Source organism: Oenanthe melanoleuca, chromosome Z (genome assembly GCF_029582105.1).
Source record: "Oenanthe melanoleuca isolate GR-GAL-2019-014 chromosome Z, OMel1.0, whole genome shotgun sequence".
In the NCBI taxonomy this organism is placed as follows: Eukaryota; Metazoa; Chordata; class Aves; order Passeriformes; family Muscicapidae; genus Oenanthe; species Oenanthe melanoleuca.
Genome location: NC_079362.1, coordinates 198,686 through 219,364, shown reverse-complemented (window position 1 = coordinate 219,364; position 20,679 = coordinate 198,686). Strand labels below are relative to the sequence as shown.

Sequence of the window (20,679 nt, the reverse complement as noted above, 5' to 3'; positions counted from 1 at the left end):
AAATACGGGTTAATCTTGTGAATTCCTGTAGCTTTAACACGGAGTGCTTAGTCCTGTATTCCCCCATTGCAGTGAAAATAATGTGCAAGTGGCTGCCTTTGCCTGTGGACGCCATTGAAGCCTCAGACTGAAAATTGCTAGAACTTGAAACTTTTCTCATGCAGGGGAAGCTTTCCCAGGCTGAGACAGTTTCTCTCTCATGCACGGGAAGCTTTCCCAGGCTGAGACAGTTTCTCAGTTCCAGCCTGAGCCTTTCCCAGGATGATAACACTGGGGAAAAATAAAAAGGAATTAATAACAAGATTAACACCTGGGCTTCAATGATAAACAGTTCTCACGGTTTGTGAGAAAGTTTTGTTTTCTTCAATTATCCAATAGACTGCTGTTCTGTTTGTAGTTTGCGGAACACACTATAAGAGTGCTCCGGGTCGTTCAATAAACCGCTTCTTTAGCCACCTAGCTAGAGGAGTCCGTGTTGTTATTTTTGCGAAATACATCGCAAGTAGCGACATTTGGAGGTTCCACCGAGATCGCCTTTCATCGGAGCAGCGCGATCGGGACCGGCTTTGGAGCCTCGGATTGGCGAGCGAAGTCCCGCAGCCCGTGGAGCCGAGTGCCGATCAAGCCCGGACGGGGAGAGCCGCGGACTGTTTTCCTTCCCCGCGAGAGAGGTACTGCGCTTTCCCCCTCCCTCCCAGCATAGCGGCTAGGTGGGAAATTCCGGGATGATGGGGAATCAGCAATCTAAGCGAGAACGAACCGTACTGTCCTGATGGAGGGACGTTCTTGAAGGCTTGGATGCCCCAATTCCAGACCAGGACTTGGTAGCCTTATTAGAATGGGCAAAAGAAGTTGATAGCCCTTCGTGAGTTAGTGCAAGAACAGTTACAACAGGGACACATAGAACCCTCTACTAGGTCCCTGGAATTCCCCAGTTTTTGTAATTAAGAAAAAATCAGGTAAATGGAGGTTGTTACAGGACCTCAGAAAAATTAATGCAGTTATGGAAAGCATGGGGGCTTTACAGCCTGGTATGTCCTCACCCACCATGCTCCCTGCTGGATGGGAAATTTTGGTCATTGATTTGAAGGACTGTTTTTTTACAATCCCCTTGTGCCCTGAGGACAGACCAAAATTCGCGTTTACTGTGCCCGCAGTGAACAATTCTGAGCCAGGACAGAGGTATCAATGGAAGGTCCTACCACAAGGTTGTCGTAATAGCCCAACTATTTGTCAATGGTACGTGGCTTGGGCTTTGTCTGGAGTCCGTGAGCAGTTCCCTGATGTGTACTGTTATCATTACATGGATGACATTTTAGTAGCAGCTTCTACTCAAGATGAGCTGCTGAGGATAGAACCTCAGCTGCTTGCTGCTCTGCACAATTATGGACTGCAAGTGGCTCCAGAAAAAGTCCAGCGGCAACCTCCTTGGAGATATTTGGGAGTCAGAATTTTGGATCAAATAATTCAGCATCAGGAGGTGCAATTCGTTGATTCCATTCAGACTCTGAATGACGCTCAGAAATTGCTGGGTGTCATTGGTTGGTTGCGTCCCTATTTGGGACTGACCACACAGCAGTTGTCCCCACTGTTTGACATATTAAAAGGGGACTCCCGATTGGATTCACCTCGGATGCTGACCCCTGAGGCACGAAAAGCGCTGCAGCAGGTGCAGCATGCTCTCTCTACTCGACAGGTATACCGAGTAGACCCTTCCATTGACATCACTGTGTTTATCACTGCTCCAGATTTACACCCCACAGGTATCATTGGCTAGTGGTATGAAGCATGGTCCGATCCCTTGCACATTTTGGAGTGGGTCTTTTTGCCGCATCAGCTTAAAAAGACAATAACTACGGTGTTTGAGTTGTTTGCCCGGTTGATACTCAAATGCCGTCAACGATGTGTGCAATTGATAGCAGCGGACCCCGCAAAAATTGTGTTGCCAGTAGAGCGGGAGTTCTTTGAAGGGGGCTTGGTAAACAGTGTTCCTTTGCAAAGTGCGCTGCTAGATTTTACAGGGCAAATTGCTTATCAGCTGCCCAGCCATAAGTTATTGCATATGGCAAAGACGCTTAAGTTGTCTTTAAGACCCAAGCACAGTCGGGTGCCAGTGCAAGGCCCTACAGTTTTTACGGACGGCTCTGGAAAAACAGGGAAGGCCGTTGTTACCTGGGAGGATGAATCTGGTTGGCAATCGCTGGAAGGCCATGAGACAGGTTCTGCTCAGATTATTGAGCTGAAGGCAGTCACAATGGCATTCCAACGATTTTCTCAGGTACCTCTGAATTTGGTCACTGACTCTGCTTATGTTGCAGACATTACTCAGCGTCTGGATTGCTCACTCCTGAAAGAGGTTGATAACGCTAACTTGTTCCGGCTGCTGAAGGCCCTGTGGTGCGCAATCCAAGACCGAGTTCATCCTTATTATGTACTGCACATACGGAGTCACACAGATTTGCCAGGTTTTCTAACAGAAGGTAATGCCAGGGCTGATAGGCTGGCTAATCCTGCATGGGTGGCACCTCAGCCTGACAAGATCGCGCAAGCCCGAGCTTCGCATGGTTTTTTCCATCAAAATGCACACACCCTGCAAAAACAATTTCATTTAACAGCCAATGAGGCTCGTGACATTGTCACTTCTTGTGATGCTTGTCATGGCCTTGCTGCACCTTTACCAGCGGGGGTGAACCCTAGGGGCTTACGAGCCCTGCAGCTTTGGCAGACAGATGTCACTCATATTCCTGAATTTGGCAGGTTCAAGTATGTGCATGTGTCTATTGACACCTTTTCCTCCGCCATGTGGGCATCTGTTCACACGGGGGAGAAAAGCCGTGACGTGATTGCCCATTGGAGAATGGCCTTTGCAACCTTGGGCATACCTTCTGCTGTGAAAACCGACAATGGCCCCGCTTACGTCTCTCAAAAGACGAGGCAGTTTTTGCAAATGTGGGGAGTGTCCCATAATTTTGGCACTCCACATTCACCAACAGGTCAGGCCATTGTCGAGCGTGCTCACGGTACTTTGAAGCGTGTTCTTGAAAAACAAAAAAAGTGGAATGGCTGGTGAAACACCACACAGCCGCTTGGAGAAAGCCTTGTATACTATTAATCACCTCACTGTGCCACAAGATTCCAATAATCCTGTTATTGTGAATCATTTCACTTCATTACAGACTGCAGATGGGACACGCATGCCTCGAGCGAAGGTTTTTATACGGGACTTGACCACTAACAAGTGGGAAGGCCCACAAGAACTCATCGTTTGGGGTCGTGGGTATGCTTGCATCTCAACAAATAACGGGGTACGCTGGCTGCCCACAAGGTGTGTCCGTCCAGACCTGCGACATCAGAGACAGGATGCAGCCGAGGCACAGCCCTTCAAATGCTGACCAACAGACCGATCACCAGCCAGATGGCCCCTCCACAAGCAGAGGATGAATTTTCCTGTTTCTTTGGAAATGTTTTTAGCTTTGGGACATTGTTAAATGAGCTCTTTTGAAATATATTAAGAAATTATAAGTTTGGAAAATGGTGATGGGTTTTGCTATCATGTTAGCACTGAGTTTCTTAAAAAAGCACCAGGTGTGAAGATTTCCCTGAGTGCTTCAGGCATCCACAAATCTCCAGAGTGGTGTTTGTTCTCCTCCACGTAGTGCCCCCGTGGAGGACTACAAGCACTTCTTTTCTTTTCTTTTCTTTCTTTTCTTTTCTTTTCTTTTCTTTTCTTTTCTTTTCTTTTCTTTTCTTTTCTTTTCTTTTCTTTTCTTTTCTTTTCTTTTCTTTTCTTTTCTTTTCTTTTCTTTTCTTTTCTTTTCTTTTCTTTTCTTTTCTTTTCTTTTCTTTTCTTTTCTTTTCTTTTCTTTTCTTTTCTTTTCTTTTCTTTTTTAAAAACTATAAGAGGGACTTGTGGACGCCATTGAAGCCTCAGGACTGAAAATTGCGAGGACTTGAAACTTTTCTCATGCAGGGGAAGCTTTCCAGGCTGAGACAGTTTCTCTCTCATGCACGGGGAAGCTTTCCCAGGCTGAGACAGTTTCCTCAGTTCCAGCCTGAGCCTTTCCCAGGATGATAACACTGGGGAAAAATAAAAAGGAATTAATAACAAGATTAACACCTGGGCTTCAATGATAAACAGTTCTCACAGTTTGTGAGAAAGTTTTGTTTTCTTCAATTATCCAATAGACTGCTGTTCTGTTTGTAGTTTGCGGAACACACTATAAGAGTGCTCCGGGTCGTTCAATAAACCGCTTCTTTAGCCACCTAGCTAGAGGAGTCCGTGTCGTTATTTTGCGAAATACATCGCGAGTAGCGACATTTGCCTTGAGAATAAAGACAATAGTCCTGTTAAGAAGGTAGCTGGAATGCATTCAAGGGATGACAGTGGTTTTAGGAGGCTCTTGACCACCACAGGAGAATCTGAAGAATGGGATGTTCCCCAAATGACTTTGTCAGGGACCCGAGTCCTGGCTGAGGCCCTGCCATATTTGTACTATGCTTGAGCAGGTCGTCAAGGTCATGAAGAAAATGATATTGTTTAATGGGTGGGAAGTGGACCCTTGAAAGAGAAACAATGTATTGGTGATACGGTGGCAATTCACCTTTGAAAAAGGAACAATGCATGATGGAGCCATTGCTGGCATGGAGTCAGTATCATGAGCCATTGTGGCCTCCTCTCACGCGATGGCCATGTGTGAGCTGAGCTGTAACTGGGAAAATTCCAGTCCTGAGTAGGAGACAGAAGGCCTGGTTTAGGGGTGGAGGGGTGAGAAGGACAAGATGCACTGGTTTGATCCAGGGGATGTCCTGAAAATGCACTGCCTACCTGCCCCTCCTGCTGAGCACCACACTCCATCTCCTTCTCCTGCTCAGTGGATTTTTGGGAATCCAGGGCTTAGTATGTATTATTTGACTCTGCAATTAATAGAATAAATTTGTTTTGCAACCCCTATTGTGTTTTAGGAGTTTTGTGCACGTCTCCTCCTGAACCTGTGACAGCAACCATCAGAGACCCTCAGGACATCCATACTCTCATGACAATAAATTCTGAGAAGTGATTTAAATTTGTCAAATAATTTGGGGAATTGTGTAGCCTGTTAGTTTCAGCAAAGCAGTGAATATAACTTAGTTCCACGGATACAGACTAGTAGGTGAGATTGCTGGGTTTGCATGTGTTAGGGAAGTGCTTCCCCACACACCCAGTGCTGAAATAAAGTAATGCCTCCTTTATAACCTCTAGCTGGCAGTGGGGAACTGGCCCGCTTGGTAACTTTTATTTTGGCCATTTCTATTGAACAGTTGTTGAAACCTTTCCAGCTGTTTCCCTCTGATTTACCCCTCTGCCAGCCCAAGCTCTGTGCTGCAGGTGGCCTGGGTGTGTGCAGAGCAATGCAGCCCCACAAACCCCTCGGTTTTCCCACACATGGTCATAACCTGTCCCCAGGTGTGCCCAGCTGTGGCAGCACAAAGAGCCGCAGCGCAGTGGGCGCCGTGCCCTGCCCAGCCAGGGGCTCTGTGCACGGAGCAGCAGCAGCGCCAGCACCTTTGAACCCGCTCCTGCCTTGGCTTCACCTGGCAGACAGAAGCCTCTGGGAATCAGCACCGCCAGTCACGTTCCCAGCTTGGAGCAGCTCCTGCTGGAGGGCAGATCCTGCCAGTTCTACTTCCAAAGAGGATGAGTTGGCTTGGCACAGCCTGTTTTTTGTAGCGGGATGTGGGCCATAGGGGTAGCTTCTGTGCAAAGCTCTTAGAAGCTTCCACCACAACCAACAGAGACAATCTCGGATGTCTCTGATGATGGGCATGCTGCTGGCCCAATTAGAGAGGTCGGTAATGCCTCAGTGGTGACATATTTAAGAAGAAAACCAAAGGGTAGGCCAGTGGGCTGCTGCCAGGGGCCGTCCCTGCCGTGGTGGCAGCAATGCGCAGCAGCCACCGCTGTCTCGGCGCAGCCCGCGGCGAGCCTTGCCTGCCCGGCCGCCCCTGCCCAGCTGAGCTGAGGGAGGAAGGCAGGGGTGCTGGTGGCAGCTTGTCCTTCCCAGAGCCCCCATGAAGAGAGGTGTTAATAGTGCCAGTGCTGCAGCAGCCACCACTGCCTGTGCCGTGGCAGCAGGGCCGCCTGGCCGGCAGTGGAAGCGTGACAAGGGATTCTTCCACACAGAACCCAAATGAGATCAACTTCTGGGCACTGTGGGATCTTACAAAATCTTTGAATTAGTAGAACTTGTTGACAATGGTACCTACAAGCAGCACTTTCCTTCTAGTCAAAAAAGGAGAGGAAATGAGGACATTATGAGGGAAACAACATGGCAACACCAAGGTCAGTGGAAAAGAAAGAGAGGGATGAAGTGAATTCGAGAGCTGGATCAAGATTCCTCTGTAAGGCATGGTGAGGATCATGGTAAAACAAATTGCCCCCTTGTAATCCAGTGAAGTCAATGGGGGATGCAGAAATCCACTTGCAGCCAAGGAGAAAAGTGCTTGTGCTAGAGCAGGTGGATATTAGAGACAGCTGTGGTCTAGTGGGAGACCTGAACAGAGAGAGAGGGCCGCTGCTTTCAGATATGGAGAGAGATCCCTTGCTTCCAAACTAGATCAGCCTATTCTAAAAAGGCTGCACCCTATGCATGATGGTTTTGGGATGACTGTTTGCCCATGGGAGTGACCCCATGGCACAGCAGAAGAAAGACTACTCTCCCTGAGCAAACAAAAAGATCTCAAGTAATGCACTGGCCAAAACCCCCATAGCCTGTCTTCTTGTGCTGTTAGTGAAAAGGAGGGAGGGGCTGGGGGAAAAGAAGGTGTTTTAAAGGCCTATTTTTATTTCTCATTATTCTCCTCTCACTCTGTTAATAAGTTACTTTACCCCTTAAACTTGAACCTGTTTTGCCCTAGAATATTTTCTCCCAGTCCGTATCTCAACTCATGAGCCCTTCCTTAGTTTTTTTTCCCCTCTCCTCTGCTCAACTCTAGCAAAAGAAGGTAAGGAAACGACTTTCATGGCTACCAGGAGTTTGGGAAGTGTCAAACATTGACAGAAGAACAAAGGCAGAGGCAGAGATGTACATACAGGGGAGCCCTGGGCATGTGCAATAAATCTGCAAATATGTGGAGACATTTGTTCGGAATTATTTCAGCTCTTATGCCAACAGTGCCTTCTCTCCTAGTTCCGTCCAATGCTTTGGGCCATTTTCTTGGTGTGGTTTCCTTTGCTTTGGTCCCATCTGAATGCTCAGTTCAGGTACAGGCTGTAGGAGCTTGGGCACTCTTGGAGTTACTCTTGGATCCCTTGAACAACAGGGTTTGTCCCACCAGGGGAGTTTGTGCTGCTTTATGATGCAGGAGAACTTCCCAGGCTAATTTGTGTTTGCTGGAGGGAAGGTTGGGCTGCTTTGCATAAAGTCACAGACCAATGCAGAACGTTTGCTTTGTGATGTCAGGGCAGGGTTGCCACGTTGTTGTGGTGACATCAGAAGCTGCCTTGGTGCACAAAGGGCCTCAGGGCCAGAGCAGCTCTTGGGCATTCTCAGTGCAGGAGCATCCCACTGACAAGAGCCTTGTTTGCTCTTGTGCTTCAACACAGTCTGCAAACTTGCACAGCAGTGCTACAATGGATGAGAAACTTGTTGCTGCAATTTGCACTCTTTACAGCATTGGTTATTCCAGCTATTACCTGACTAACCTGGGCCGTAAGTAGAGATTTTCCATGGGTGTAACCTAACCTGGCTTTTGTTTGTCTTCCTGCTCTTTCCTGGTGCTGGGTTGATTTTGAAACAGAAAGAGCATTAGGATGCCACTGATTTGGTAAAGCTCCTGTTAACACCTTTCCCTAAAAACAGGGTGTCTGTAGCCAGCATTTGCAAGGGAAGCTGCAGGGGTTGCATTCCCTCCATGGGAGAGTCTGTGGCAGCAGAGTCTGACATTTCTTCAGTCTGCCAGATCGAGCAGGACAACTTTGAAAATGCAAACTGGGAGACCTTCTCAGAAGGCCTTCTGAAAACAATACGGTTCTCTCCAGTTTTCTCAAAGAATTTGGTTCATTTTCCCTGCCCACTACAGGTCACCTGAGACGTGTATTCAGAGATGCTGCTCGTGAGGTGAGTGAGAAAAGAACCTTTGATGTTCCTTGTATTTAAGAATTGCGAAGCAAACTGTGAGCTTGGCCTGTGGTAGTAGAGTGTGGAGGGCTAGCTGGGTAGACTAAGAGAAAATCCATTTCCATGTGTGCAGCAGCAAATGCAAAGGCATTGCTGCAATTTCCTAATTTTCCATTTCAGCGCTTTAAAAGAACTGAAACCCTGGTTTTGCAGAGTGAATGTTGCTTGCTGATAGTAGCCAGGGTGAAATACCTAATTCAGAGCAATTTTCAGTACTGTTGATTCAGCCCATTGTGATTTAGTGGGAATGACTTAGAATCCCCTTGCTGTCAAAATTTATGATTTGTCCTTAGTAGACCTGGTTGTAGAGCTGAACAGAAAGAAGGTTATAAATGATAGGTAACTCCCTGCTCCTCATGCTACTGTCTGTCCACAGAGCACAGAACCAACAGCAGACTCTCCTCTGGTTCCCACTGCTCCTGGAGAAGAGGCCAAAGATGAGGCCAAAGAGGAGCACAAGCCTCCAGCCGTGGTCACAGCACAGCCTGAATATTCCGAGCTGGTAAGTCAGTTCTGGCTGGTGCTGTCTTTAGTGCAAGACAGGGCTGCAAGTTTCTGACCAGGCAGCAGTTGCTGTCAGTGGCTGAGGATGCTGAGTGCTGGAGTCCTGCCAGGACCTGGCAATTCCCAGTGCCAGTGAGATCTGGAAAATGGGCTTGGATCTGTCATGTTGAGGGACCAAAGAGCTGCTGCCTCTGGGTGAGCATCTGGCTCCTTGGCTCAGTGTAGCTCTGTCTCTTGGCTTCTGCAGTGCTATGGCCAAAGGCACATATGGTAGTGCTGGAGACCACAAGGCTTTGTTTGTTTTATCTTTCTGGAAACCTGTGTTTGTCGCTTGTGGGACTGTTCTGCAGTTTTCTTGAGTAATTCTGCACATCTGCAGAGTGTTTTGGTCCACCTGTTTTGGCTTTTGATAAGCTGCAAAGAGATGATTGTGTTGTCCATGAAGCTCTTTGGGACCGACCATTCTTGTCCCTTGCTGCAAAAGAAACAAAGTGCATACTTCTGAACTCTTCTTCTAAGACAAAAACCAGAAAAGGCAAGTTTCTGTTGATACATTTTGTATTTTGTGGTGAAGTGTGCAGCTTTGCTCCATTGGAGCCCCAAGTAGGAGTGAAGATGCAAGTCCTTGACTGCTCTCTTGTGTTGCTAAGAACAGCAAAGACACATTGAAATTCTGGATGCAATATTTTAAATCAAATGTGCAACTTTGTGTTTGGGGAGATTCCTGGACAAAAGGAGCCAGGGGTGCCAACCAACAGCAGCTGAACATGAGGCAGCATGTGCCCAGGGGGCCAAGAAGGCCAAGGACATCCTGGCCTGTGTCAGCAATAGTGGGGCAGCAGGAGCAGGGCAGTGAGCTGTGCCCTGTGCTGGCACCGCTGCGGCCGCTGCTCGAGTGCTGTGTCCAGTTCTGGCCCCTCTGGAGCAGAAAGACACTGAGGGGCTGGAGCGTGTCCAGAGAAGGGCAAGGGAGCTGGGGAGGGTGGGAACACAAGCCCAAGGAGGAGGTGCTGAGGGAGCTTTAGCCTGGGGAAAGGGAGGCTCATGAGGGACATTCCAGGCACACTTCCAGAAATGCCTACCTGACAGTGCTCCCCACAAGGGCCGTTCCCATGCCAAGCATCCCCTCACTGCATCCAGATGCTTTAGGCACTGGAGTAGGTGACTCTTCCATTTCTCGGTTTGTTGGATTGTTGATTTGCTAGGATGGGCAGGACTCTTTGTTCTCTCTTTGGCCAGCAAGAAAAGGTGCTTTTGTTCTGATGCCAGGCCAGTCAGTAGGGCCTTGCACATCACTTTCAGGTTAGCAGTGCCTGTGCCTTTTGGTAGCCCAGGGAATCAGTATGTGTTGCGTTTGGGAATTGAGCAGGAAATCAACACCCTTGCATTCCAAGTGGTCTTCAGAGATCAGAGGAGCTGATAGGGGCTGGGTTTCATTTCTGATTACAGCCACTTTAGCACTGTCAGTGTGGCTGTGACCAAGAGAAGAACCTGCCCCAGCACAGATGCATAAAGAGTGCAATTCCCAGTGCAGTGCTCAGGGTCTGTATGCATTCCATAAGGACCTACACGCTCCAGATTCCTTAAGAGTGTGGTTAATTGAAGCAACAGGAGTGCAAGTTCAGGATTTCTGCTGTTTGGGGCACTTGCTACTGAGTGTAGATGTGTGTAGTGCCAGAAAGTACAGTAAGAGAGATATTACAATAGTGAGATCTGTCTATTTATCTATACATCGATCTGCCTATCTGTCTGTCTGTCTATCTGAAACTTCCCAGCCATGCACTTTGCACACCCAAAGGGTGTGCAAAGTTCCCCTAAAGGCATCCTTTCAGGGGGAGAGGTGGAGACACACATTCTGTCCACAAGGTCTTGGCAGGCAGATGTTTCGCCCTCCAGAAATGGCTGTGTTTTCCCCTCAGAGGGCTTCTCCTCCTCCAGCATCTTCTGCCCTGAAGCCCACTGTTTATCCTGTAAGTTTCTGCCTTTCCTAGTGAGGTGGAACAATCTTATGTACCGGGTGGGTTTTAGTGACTTTGGTCATACATGAATGAGAGAATTCTCAGTTGACAAAGGAGGAAGAATAAACACCTTGGTCTTCCTCCATATGCTGAGGTGGCTGTAGAGGCTCTCTGACCTCCATCACAGGATCTTTACATGCATCCTTATCTCCTGAATGAGCAGGATTTCTAACAAGGGTCTAGATGTCAGAAAGGCAGGAATGGTGGTACAAGACTGAAGAGAACATGAACTCCAGAAGTGTCTCTCACAGAAAGTGAGTCCACACTGGAAGCCACCTGCAGAGCCAGGATGGAGCTGTGAGACAGGGCAGGGGGTCAGTCACAATGGAATGACAAAGGGGACACAGCAGAAGTAGAGGGAGGCCCTCAGCAGAGCCTTGAGAAGTGCCACCCCTTCCCTGCCAGCTGCCTGAGAGGCTGTTGGAGCTTCAGTCCCAGATGGACCCTGATTGTACTGCCAGTGTCACTTTGGAATCTGTGCCTCCCCATGGGTAGAGAATGTCCCAGGAGAGCAGCAGCACAGTGCTTTGGGAACGTGTGAGCCCATCACTCTTAGAGACTTGGCCCACAAATGCTGTCTGGGAAGGTGAAGCCCATCTTCTCTTGTTTTCTGTGCAGGCCCTTCTGGAGAGAGAGCATGAGCAGATTGCTTTAGCAGAGGTGCCATTCCAGACTCAGGGACTGCTGTTCCCAGCCCGGGAGCAGGAAGAGCAGCTGAGGCAGCGAGAGGAGGAGCAGCAGGAGAATGGCCAGGTAAGCCTGGCTCACAGGGTGACAGAGTGAGGGGCAGGAACAGGAGCATAAAACAGAGCTCTTGGGACTGAGGAGGCCAGCAGTCCCAGAGGCACTCAAAGCACAGAGCCTTGTAATCCACAGAGATCAGCACTGGGATGGGAAGGTTACAATGGAAGCAGAAGTGGGTAGGGAAGCAGAAATGAGTGGCAGAATGAATTTGATTTTGAGGCTGAAAGAGCAAAAAGCTGAGCCTGGTGGCAGCTCCCTGTCACCTGCTCTGCATTTGCGTTTGCAGAACGTCAAGGCAGAGCCACAAGCAGAGCTGCCCAAAGCTCAGATTCCCATCATGGCAGTGAAGACGAGGAACAAGGAAGACATGAGAAGAATTCAAGATCACTGGAATCTCCATCGACAGAGGGGTGATCTACAAAAGCAGGTACGTGTAAGAGTGGCTGCCACTCCACTCAAGAAACTTTCTCTCTCTTCTTTACAGAACTTCAATGAGAAGCTGCCCGCAGAGCTGCAGGAAACTCAGGCTGTGCTCAAGGCAACGGAGATGAGGCTGAAGAAAGAAATGAAAATTGTCAAAGAGAAAATTAATCTCCATCAGGAGCAAGACGCTCGAGAAAAGCCAGTGAGTGAAAGAGTGATAGCCACTGCAGTCACCAAAGTGGTGCTTGCTGCCCTCCTTGCCTTTCCTCTGCAGAGCAGTGGGGCTGGGGTGATGCCTCTGAGTGCCATCCTGCTTTGGTCCCTATCACAGCTGCTCTTAAGGACACTTCCTGGGCTGCTGAATCTCAGCTGCTGCCCTGGATGTGGCTGACAGCACCTTCCTAAGGGCTTGCATTTGAAATGGGATCTCAGAGCAATTTCTGCCAGCCGCCTTTCTGACACAAACTCATTTCTTCTCTCAGATCTACACATGCTCTGTCATGCAACCTGCTGCAGCAGCAGTGTTGTTTCATGACACCCCCAGTCCCCAGGATGAGAAGTGGAGCCTTTTCAGCTCATTTAGGTCCAGTGTGGCCGCAGCTGCTCAGAAACACGAGATGGAGGAGAAGTACCTGGAGCTACTGAGTACGTCTGGTGTATTTCTTGTCTGAGGGACAGTGTGTTGTGTGCATGTGTCAGCATAGCTGTACCAAATGTTCCTCCTCAGTTTGGTGTTGCAGGGACATTTAGGACTCCCCAGAGGAACTGCTGTGCTCTGAGGCAGCAAGAGAGCATCCTGGGTGCTCCTGCTGCCTCTAAGGGCAGTTCAGTCTGGCTTGGGGTTTTTAAAATTTGCTTTTGGAAGTTTTTGAGTGCCATTTTTCTTTCTGTGGAGTTGGTTTTTATTGTCCTCCACCCCAAAAGAGGCCTCCTACCACAGGTGTGTTACTGCATCATGGACTACCACTACTATATCTACAATTTCTTTTTATCAGAATGCTACATTTTTGTCCTTCTCAAAGTAGAACTCCTTTGAAATAACATCGACCAAACAGAGAGCACGGTGTGTTTTTATTGTGCCCCCAAAGAAAAGCAAGATACCTGTATAACAATCTGTATTTAATATCCTCCTTTTATGCTTATAAAGATGTGTCCAAGAGAAACATTGATGTGGTGTGATCAGATAAAACTGCACTGCAGGCATTTCTCAGGAGCAAGCCTCCAGCTACTTCACTGTATATTCCTCAGATCCATGACACTTTTTCATACCTGATTCCCAGTCATTCCCATGTCATTAAAATCCTACCCTTTGGCCCAATCCCTGCTCAGATCAGTATCTAGGAAAACACATAAAGCCCTTGATGATTCGGCAGCGTAGCTCATTTAATCTGCTTCTTGTCCACAACAGCTGCCAGTGCTGTGGCAGACCTGGTGGGGCTGAGAACAGAGCCCAGCTGATTCTGTGTCTACCACCACCTGCTAGGACAAGAAGGGCATTGATCTGCACCTCGGTGTGTCTGATCTCCAAGCCAATCCTGTTGTGTCCTGAATGGGGCAACAGCTTGTAAAGGGCTCAGGCTGGCTCTGGCTTCTTCCCTTTGCTTGTCCGTGCTCGTGCTTGGGCTTTGCCAGCCCTGTTGTGGTGGCTGCCCTGCCCCTGATGGCTGGTGTGACTGCAGAGGCTGGAGCCTTCCTCAGCTGGCAGAGTCCTGCTGCTGCCCGCAGCACAGAGCTGCCCCGAGGCAGCAGCCCCTCCTCTGGGCTGGCTTCTGCATGGCAGGGCCTGGACTCACCAGAGGGTCAGCATCTCCTCTGGGCAGCTGTCCGTGTCACGCTGGCACCTGAGGAGCACTGCTGTCCTTGCTGTCCCTGCCCGCTGTGCCGAGCTGGGAAGATGGGGACGTGTGAGGTGCTGAGAGGGAGAGTCCAATGGGAGTGACTGATCTGCGCTGTCAGGGTGAAGAGAAGCAGTGTGGCTCTTAGCATGGGGCACTGGCAAGGCCCTCTGTGAGCTCAGCCTGCTCATAAAGGGTGAGGGTCCTGATGCTGAAAGCCCTGTTGGGATTGCTTATAGTGTGAGCTGCTCTGCTTTACAAATGGAAAGGCATTCTTCTGGCAAACTGCTGTAAGGTGGGATCTCAGCTTTAAAGTGAGCATCTTGCATTTTGTTTCCCTCAGGGAAAATGGTGAATATGGAAAATCCCCTGATGAAATACATTGAACTGGGAAATATCGGCAGTGGGTGAGTCCAACCGCAGTTACTTCTACACAACCACGGGCCAGGGGATTTGCTGGTGGAATATCTACTAAGTGTGAAGACAGGCAAGCTGCAAACATATTCAGACAGTGGGGTTAGACTGCTTGACCGCTGAGTGCCAGTCAGAATTTTTAAGTGTGAGCAGAAGGTATGGTCAAAGACACTTCTATCTTCATTTCCAGAAAGAGCAACCTACCCCTATAACAGGGGCAGCTATGCCCCTATCATAGCTGTAAGAAAACAGTTTCCAGGAACATTTCTTTCCAAGAGTTTGTTGAAGGAAATACTCCCAGGTCAGGATAAGAACTGAACAGTTTAGAAACTGCAACCCAAGATCAAAGAATGAGCTCTCTTTTTTACCTGAGGCAGTAAACCCCAACACTTCAGGAAAAGGCCCAGTGCCCGTGAACTTGAGAGGAAAATACATCATCTGCCTTCTGGCTGGCCCCTCCTGCATCCTGCAGGTTTTAGGCATTTACAGCACAGATCTCCTGCATGGGCTGGCTTTCACTCCAAATTCTAAATGGCTTCTCTTTGCTTTGCTTTGTTTCTAGGACTTTTGGAGAGGTTTGTAGAGCATTCGACACTGCCACAGGAGAAGAGGTAAATGTCAACAGCCCCTGCAGACTCTGCAGCTCTTGAGGGCTTTCCCCTCTGGCTGGAGCTTTGGGTAGAGCTCTGCAGTAAAGGCACAAGAAGCACAGACTGGTGCCAGCCTGAAAATTGCACTTGGGACAGTTTTTGTCCTTCTCAGCTGCCAGAAGGAAGGCGAGGAGGGCAGCGGTTCCTTTGAGAGAAGGACGCGCTCACTCGCTCTCATTTGCTGAAACAAAGGTGGTGCCCCAGAGCATCTCACTGCTCTTTGCGGCTACAGCTTCAGAGCTGTATTGTCATTTCTGGCTGCCAGCAAATACATCTGAATGTTCCTGGTAGTTCCTTAGCCACCTGCAGTGCTGCACTTAGGAACTGCACATAGGGAGAGATCTGCAAGGCGTCCCTAAAAGCCCGAAGCCCTCTGATAGCTCAGGATGTATCCACAGAGTAACAAGGCATGGATTACTTCTGAATCCCAGACAGAGCAGCAGAGAGTGTGGTCAGAGCTTTGTGGGTTATAGTTGAGACATCTTTGTTACCAAGCGGACAACGCAAAACATCAGTGGCCACGTGTCCTGAAACTGGCCTCCAAGGGAGCAGAGAAATGGGCTGTTGGAATGTCAGTTCACAATAACTCCAATGTCTAATCACAAGGCACTTTGGCTCAGCTCAGATGTGTCATTGCAAAATCCACTCCATGTGCTCTGTGGTCTTGTGCCAGCAACTTCTCAAGTTACTGCTTTTCAATGTCATTTTAGGTGGCCATAAAGAAAATAAATCTTCAAGGACTGACTAGTAAGGAAGTAATCATCAATGAAGTCATGGTCATGAAGAACAATAGGAATCCCAACCTGGTCAACTATTTAGACAGGTGAATTGTTGTGCTTTTATCCCATGACTGTTTGTTTACATACTTCAAAAATGCAAGGTAAAAACCCACTTTGGTCACTGGCAGAAAATAGAGCTGTTAATTTTTGCACAATCATTATTTCTCTGCTCATCTCAAATAGATGGGAAGAGAGTGCATCTTGTCTACATGAGTCTTCCCTGGCACAGATAGTTTAAAAATTGTTCAAAAACCTGGATCAGCCCTATCATAGTACATCAACAGCCTCTAAGTACACTGCCTTCATGTTCTTATGGGACTTGAGTGTTTTCAAGTCTCTTACATGCTGATGAATCATCCTAGAGAGAATTTCCCTTGGATTGTGTCCCCTCTTATCCATTGCTGCGCATTCCAGGGACACTAGGTGCTTATTTCCAGAAATACCATGTGTGACAGTTTTTTCATCTGGGCCATTACTAAACTGCACTTTCCGCTTGCTGGCCATCTAACACATCTGTTTTTCACAGACGTGTCATTCTCCTTGAGACAGCACAGACTGCAAACGCAGCCTACAAGGAACATCTATTCCTTTTGATCTGTCCTTGTCACAAAGAGACCCAGAAAAAAAAATCAACCCTTGTCTTTTCCAAACAACAACATAGCCATGGATGTTCATATCCACGCCCTTGTTTCCTTCTTTCAGCTACCTTGTGGATAACCAGTTCTGGCTGGTTATGGAGTACATGGATGGAGGCACTCTGAGCGATCTCATCAGCAAGACTCACATGACTGAAGGAGAGATTGCAGCTGTCAGTCGGGAGGTCAGGGATCCCACCTGTGCTTCCGAGGGCTTGGGCAGGATTGTCTGGGAAACTGAGGCTCAGAATTGGGCAGATTTCATGTGCCAAGCTTTGTTTCTGTGTTACTAGAATGCTTTGGGCAAGCAAGAGCATTTCAAGTGAATTGTGTGGCAATCTGCCTATATTCACTGTACTCTGTTCTTATACTCTGATCTCCTGCTGTTAAATTCTAGCTCTGTCTCTTGTATTTGCTCTTCTCCACGCTGCCTCTCTAAATGTTTACCTCGAGCCTGTCTGCATTGCATTCCTTGCCTGTAAAAGCAAAGGTACTGGTGGCAGAATTTGAAAGTAATGGCAAAGAAAAATATTCATTTCTCTCAGTCCTCAGCTGAAAAGGATAAGAGTTCACCCCAAATGGCATTTAATTCTGAAAAGTGAGTAATGTGACACCCTCCTGTTTCTGTTTTCTCTCTCAGTGCCTGCAAGGACTGGATTTTCTTCGCTCGAATCTCATGATCCACTGAGATGTGAAGAGCTGCAACATTCTTCTCAGAACTGATGGCTCTGTCAAACTGGGTACATTCTTGGTCAGGTGCAAGATTCTGGGGATGTGGGGTGTGGAGCTGCTTTTGAGTGACTGCTGCTTCCCCCAAAGTGGTGCTGGTGGCAGCGCAGGGGTGCCTGCTGCAAACTGAAGGCACAGTTGCAACGTGCACAGAGGTATCACAAGGAACATGCTGTCCAGAGAGTCACTGCTTTGTATGTGTCCCTTCCAGAGGGACGGAGCTACAATCTAAAGCTTCAGGGGAATAAAATCCACTGCTGAGAGCAATGTAAAAAATGTGGGGATTTTTGAAGTGGCCAGTTCCAGGTTTCCTTGGCTAAAGTCCTGAGGAAACAGAGCAGGGACGGATTTTAGCAGGGGAGACTGAACAGCACACTCTCAGACTTAGAGTGGGGAGTTCTTTTGCTTGGTTTCCTAATTGCACAGTATTTTTTGTTCTCCCCAGCTGATTTTGGCCTTTCTGCTCAGCTCATCCCTGAGCAGAATCAAAGGTGCTCCATGACCGGGACTGCTGGGTGGATGGCACCTGAAGTTGTGACAGGTCAAGTAGATCAAGCTGCAAGGATAGGGGTGTCGAAGATAGACTTAGATTGGGAACACAAGGGAGAATTGTTCCTAGCTCAATGGGCCCATGATGCCTCGGGTCATCAGGGCAGAGATGCCACCTACAAGTGGGCACGAGACCGAGGGGTGGATCTAACCATGGACAGCATCTCTCAGGTTATCCACAACTGTGACACGTGCGCTGCCATTAAGCAAGCCAAGCGGGTGAAGCCCCTCTGGTATGGGGGGCAATGGTCTAAGTATACGTACGGAGAGGCCTGGCAGATTGATTACATCACACTGCCTCAGACCCGCCAGGGCAAGCGCTATGTCCTGACCATGGTGGAAGCCACAACTGGATGGTTAGAGACGTACCCAGTGTCTCATGCTACAGCCCGCAACACCATCCTGGGCCTGGAAAAGCAGGTCCTGTGGAGGCATGGAACCCCTGAGAGAATTGAGTCAGACAATGGGACTCATTTTAAGAACAATCTCATTAACACCTGGGCTAGAGAACATGGCATTGAGTGGGTGTACCACATCCCTTACCATGCACCAGCTGCAGGTAAAGTGGAAAGGTACAATGGATTACTGAAAACCACCTTGAAGGCATTAGGTGGGGGGTCTTTTAAGAACTGGGAACAACATCTAGCAAAGGCTACTTGGTTAGTTAACACCAGAGGTTCCATCAACCAAGCAGGTCCTGCCCAGTCTGACTCCCTTAATATAGTGGATGGAGATAAAGTCCCAGTGGCCCATGTCAGAGGTCTGTTAGGAAAGGCAGTATGGGTTAATCCTGCCTCGAGTACAGGCAAACCCATTCGTGGAATTGTCTTTGCTCAAGGACCAGGATGCACGTGGTGGATAATGCAGGAAGATGGAACAACACGGTGTATACCACAGGGAGAACTGATTGTAGGATGAGACAGAAAGACTTATGTAAGTGTTGAAGGTCTGAGTAAGTGAAATGAGAGGAAATGTGTAAGTGATGAAGGTTTGAACAAGTCGGATGAAAGCTTTTACGTTGTAGTGAGTGGGTGTATATCCCAATCATGTGTAACGTTCACGATGTGGGATAAGGGGTGGAATGTCCTGGGTTGGTGTTTTGTCTGCTCCTCTCCCGTTCCCACACCTCTCTGTCTGCATGGAGCTGCTGCCAGTGCCCTTTCTCCCCCCTGGGGGGGTGGTGCCCCGGGGCTGTGCTTGCTTGGCTTGCCCTGCTGCCCCGGCTGCCGCTGCTGCTTGCTGCGCTAGCTACCCCGGTCGCTGCTTCTGCCCCGCTGCTTTTGCCCTATTGCTTCTGCCCCGCTGCTGCTGCTGCCCCGGCTCTGCCCTGGCTGCTGCTGCCTTCCCCTCCCCCTTCTCTCCTTCAGCTCCAAGATCTGTACCGGCTCCGGTCGGGACCTGAGCATCAGAGACTGCCTCCGGAGCCTGCCCAAGAAGCTTCTCGCCCTTCCCAGCAGCGACCGTCTCTCACTTTGGTGAAAACATTTCTTTTGTCATCTGGTATTTTCCTGTTGCTGGGAAGTGTTTTTCTTGTGTTTGTTAATAAACAAGTTTTTTCCACTTTTCCCCCCGAGTAAAATTCTCTCCGAGCCCAGTGGGGGGGAGGAATTGTGAGGGGGGATTATTTTGGGGGGCTCCTTTGGAGGCTTTCCCCCAGTTTTGTCCTAAACTTGGACAACAAGCTAAAGAGATTGTACAAACGTGCCCTGATTGTCAGATGGTGCAACCACCAATCTCCATGGGAGCAGTTAACCCACGGGGATTGGAAAGCCTTCAATTATGGCAGGCGAATGTTACAAAGTACCCACCTTTTGGAAAACTAAAAAATATTCATGTTTCAGTTAACACCTTTTCAGGTGCAATTTTTGCCTCCTTGCATACAGGACAGACGGCACAGCATGCGTGTAGACATTTTCTACAGGCATTTGCATCTTTAGGCGTGCCTCAAGAGATCAAAACAGACAATGGTCCAACTTACATAGGTAAGGTTTTAGACAAGTTTCTAAAAAGGTGGGGTGTCAAACATACTTTTGGCATTCCTCATTCATCAACAGGACAGGCAATTATAGAAAGAACATATCACACTTTAAAAACGCTCCTTGAAAAACAAAAAAAGGGGGAGCCAGAGGCTACGCCTCACATGCGATTGAACAAAGCGTTGTATGTGTTAAACTTTCTAAATGGCTCATTCTCAAAACCGACTCCGCCGATCATAAGACATTTTATGAATAATAAAAGAGCTAAGCTAAAGGAAAATCCTTTAGTGATGAAAAAAAATTTAGAATCGGGAAAAATTAAGAGACCGTTCAAATTAATCACTTGAGGAAAGGGTTTTGCTTGTGTCTCCACAGATGTAGGATTGAAGTGGGTGCCTGCAAAGTGTGTCAAACCATATCGGGCCCCAACAACAACGCAAGCAGAGACTGATCTCGGGAGTGAAGAACGAAACGCACAGACCGAGTCACAAGCAGGCGATGCGAATTCGTCTTCAGACAAAACGACAAGAACTTAAAGATTTAAAATTCACCATGTTTTTCTATGTAATTTTGTATTCTATCTTTTTGTCAGTTATGTTAGGTATCGAAACAAAATTACCAATAATGCAACCAAGAGCAAACGTGTGGAAAAATTTGGCTCACACAGTGGGGTTGGACACAATCTGTCTGACACATTCCAAACCAAGGAAACCATTTTCAACATGTTTGGTCGGACAGCCCGTGAGAAAATGGCCAATTCCGAAAAACATCCCTCCAAAGGTGTTGCAAGCTATGACAACTCCTGTGGACGGATAGCACGTGTGAGTCAAATTTCTCCCCGTGACTTCAGTTAAACCAAAGGAATTGAAGATTCTAGTTTCAACAAGAATGAATTTTTGTATTAAATTCAGTTTTCCAGGAGTGACAAAGAACAAAACTCTAAATGTTACTCCAAATCATGAGGTTTACAAAAATGGTTCTTTTTGGTGTAATCACACGGTGGTTTCAAGCAAACCATCCTTCCAAGTTCATGCAAAATTGCCACGGGGAATCTTTTTCATTTGTGGGGACAGAATTTGGCCTGCTATCCCTGCAAACATCACTAGAGGTCCATGCAGCATTGGGAGACTTTCGTTGTTATCACCTAATAAGAAAATGTTGACAGAACTGAGAAATAGAGAAAAAAGAGACATCAAACAATACGATCCAAACTGCGATGACAGCTTTTATACATTGAACAAGGCCCAGAGAATTTCTGCAGCTATAT

At 48.0% G+C, this 20,679-nt stretch overlaps 2 protein-coding genes across 2 annotated transcripts in view; both read left to right on the top strand.

The window, feature by feature from the left end:
- Window positions 1-7,511: 7,511 nt before the first annotated feature.
- Window positions 7,512-20,053, top strand: LOC130265557 (uncharacterized). The gene is made up of 16 exons (XM_056514709.1): window positions 7,512-7,688; window positions 8,059-8,096; window positions 8,533-8,658; window positions 11,297-11,431; window positions 11,709-12,047; window positions 12,328-12,490; window positions 14,024-14,087; window positions 14,657-14,705; window positions 15,455-15,567; window positions 16,226-16,343; window positions 16,799-16,898; window positions 17,333-17,428; window positions 18,275-18,369; window positions 18,804-18,911; window positions 19,320-19,418; window positions 19,788-20,053. The coding sequence occupies exons 1-11, from the start codon at window positions 7,610-7,612 to the stop codon at window positions 16,844-16,846; spliced, it is 1,272 nt and encodes a 423-aa protein (XP_056370684.1). The 5' UTR covers window positions 7,512-7,609; the 3' UTR covers window positions 16,847-16,898; window positions 17,333-17,428; window positions 18,275-18,369; window positions 18,804-18,911; window positions 19,320-19,418; window positions 19,788-20,053.
- Window positions 18,943-20,679, top strand: part of LOC130264894 (uncharacterized) — a 69,610-nt gene continuing 67,873 nt past the window's right edge. Inside the window, exon 1 of the mRNA XM_056513517.1 lies at window positions 18,943-18,970. The gene's annotated coding sequence lies outside the window, so the exon portion shown is untranslated. The remainder of the gene's footprint in view (window positions 18,971-20,679) is intronic.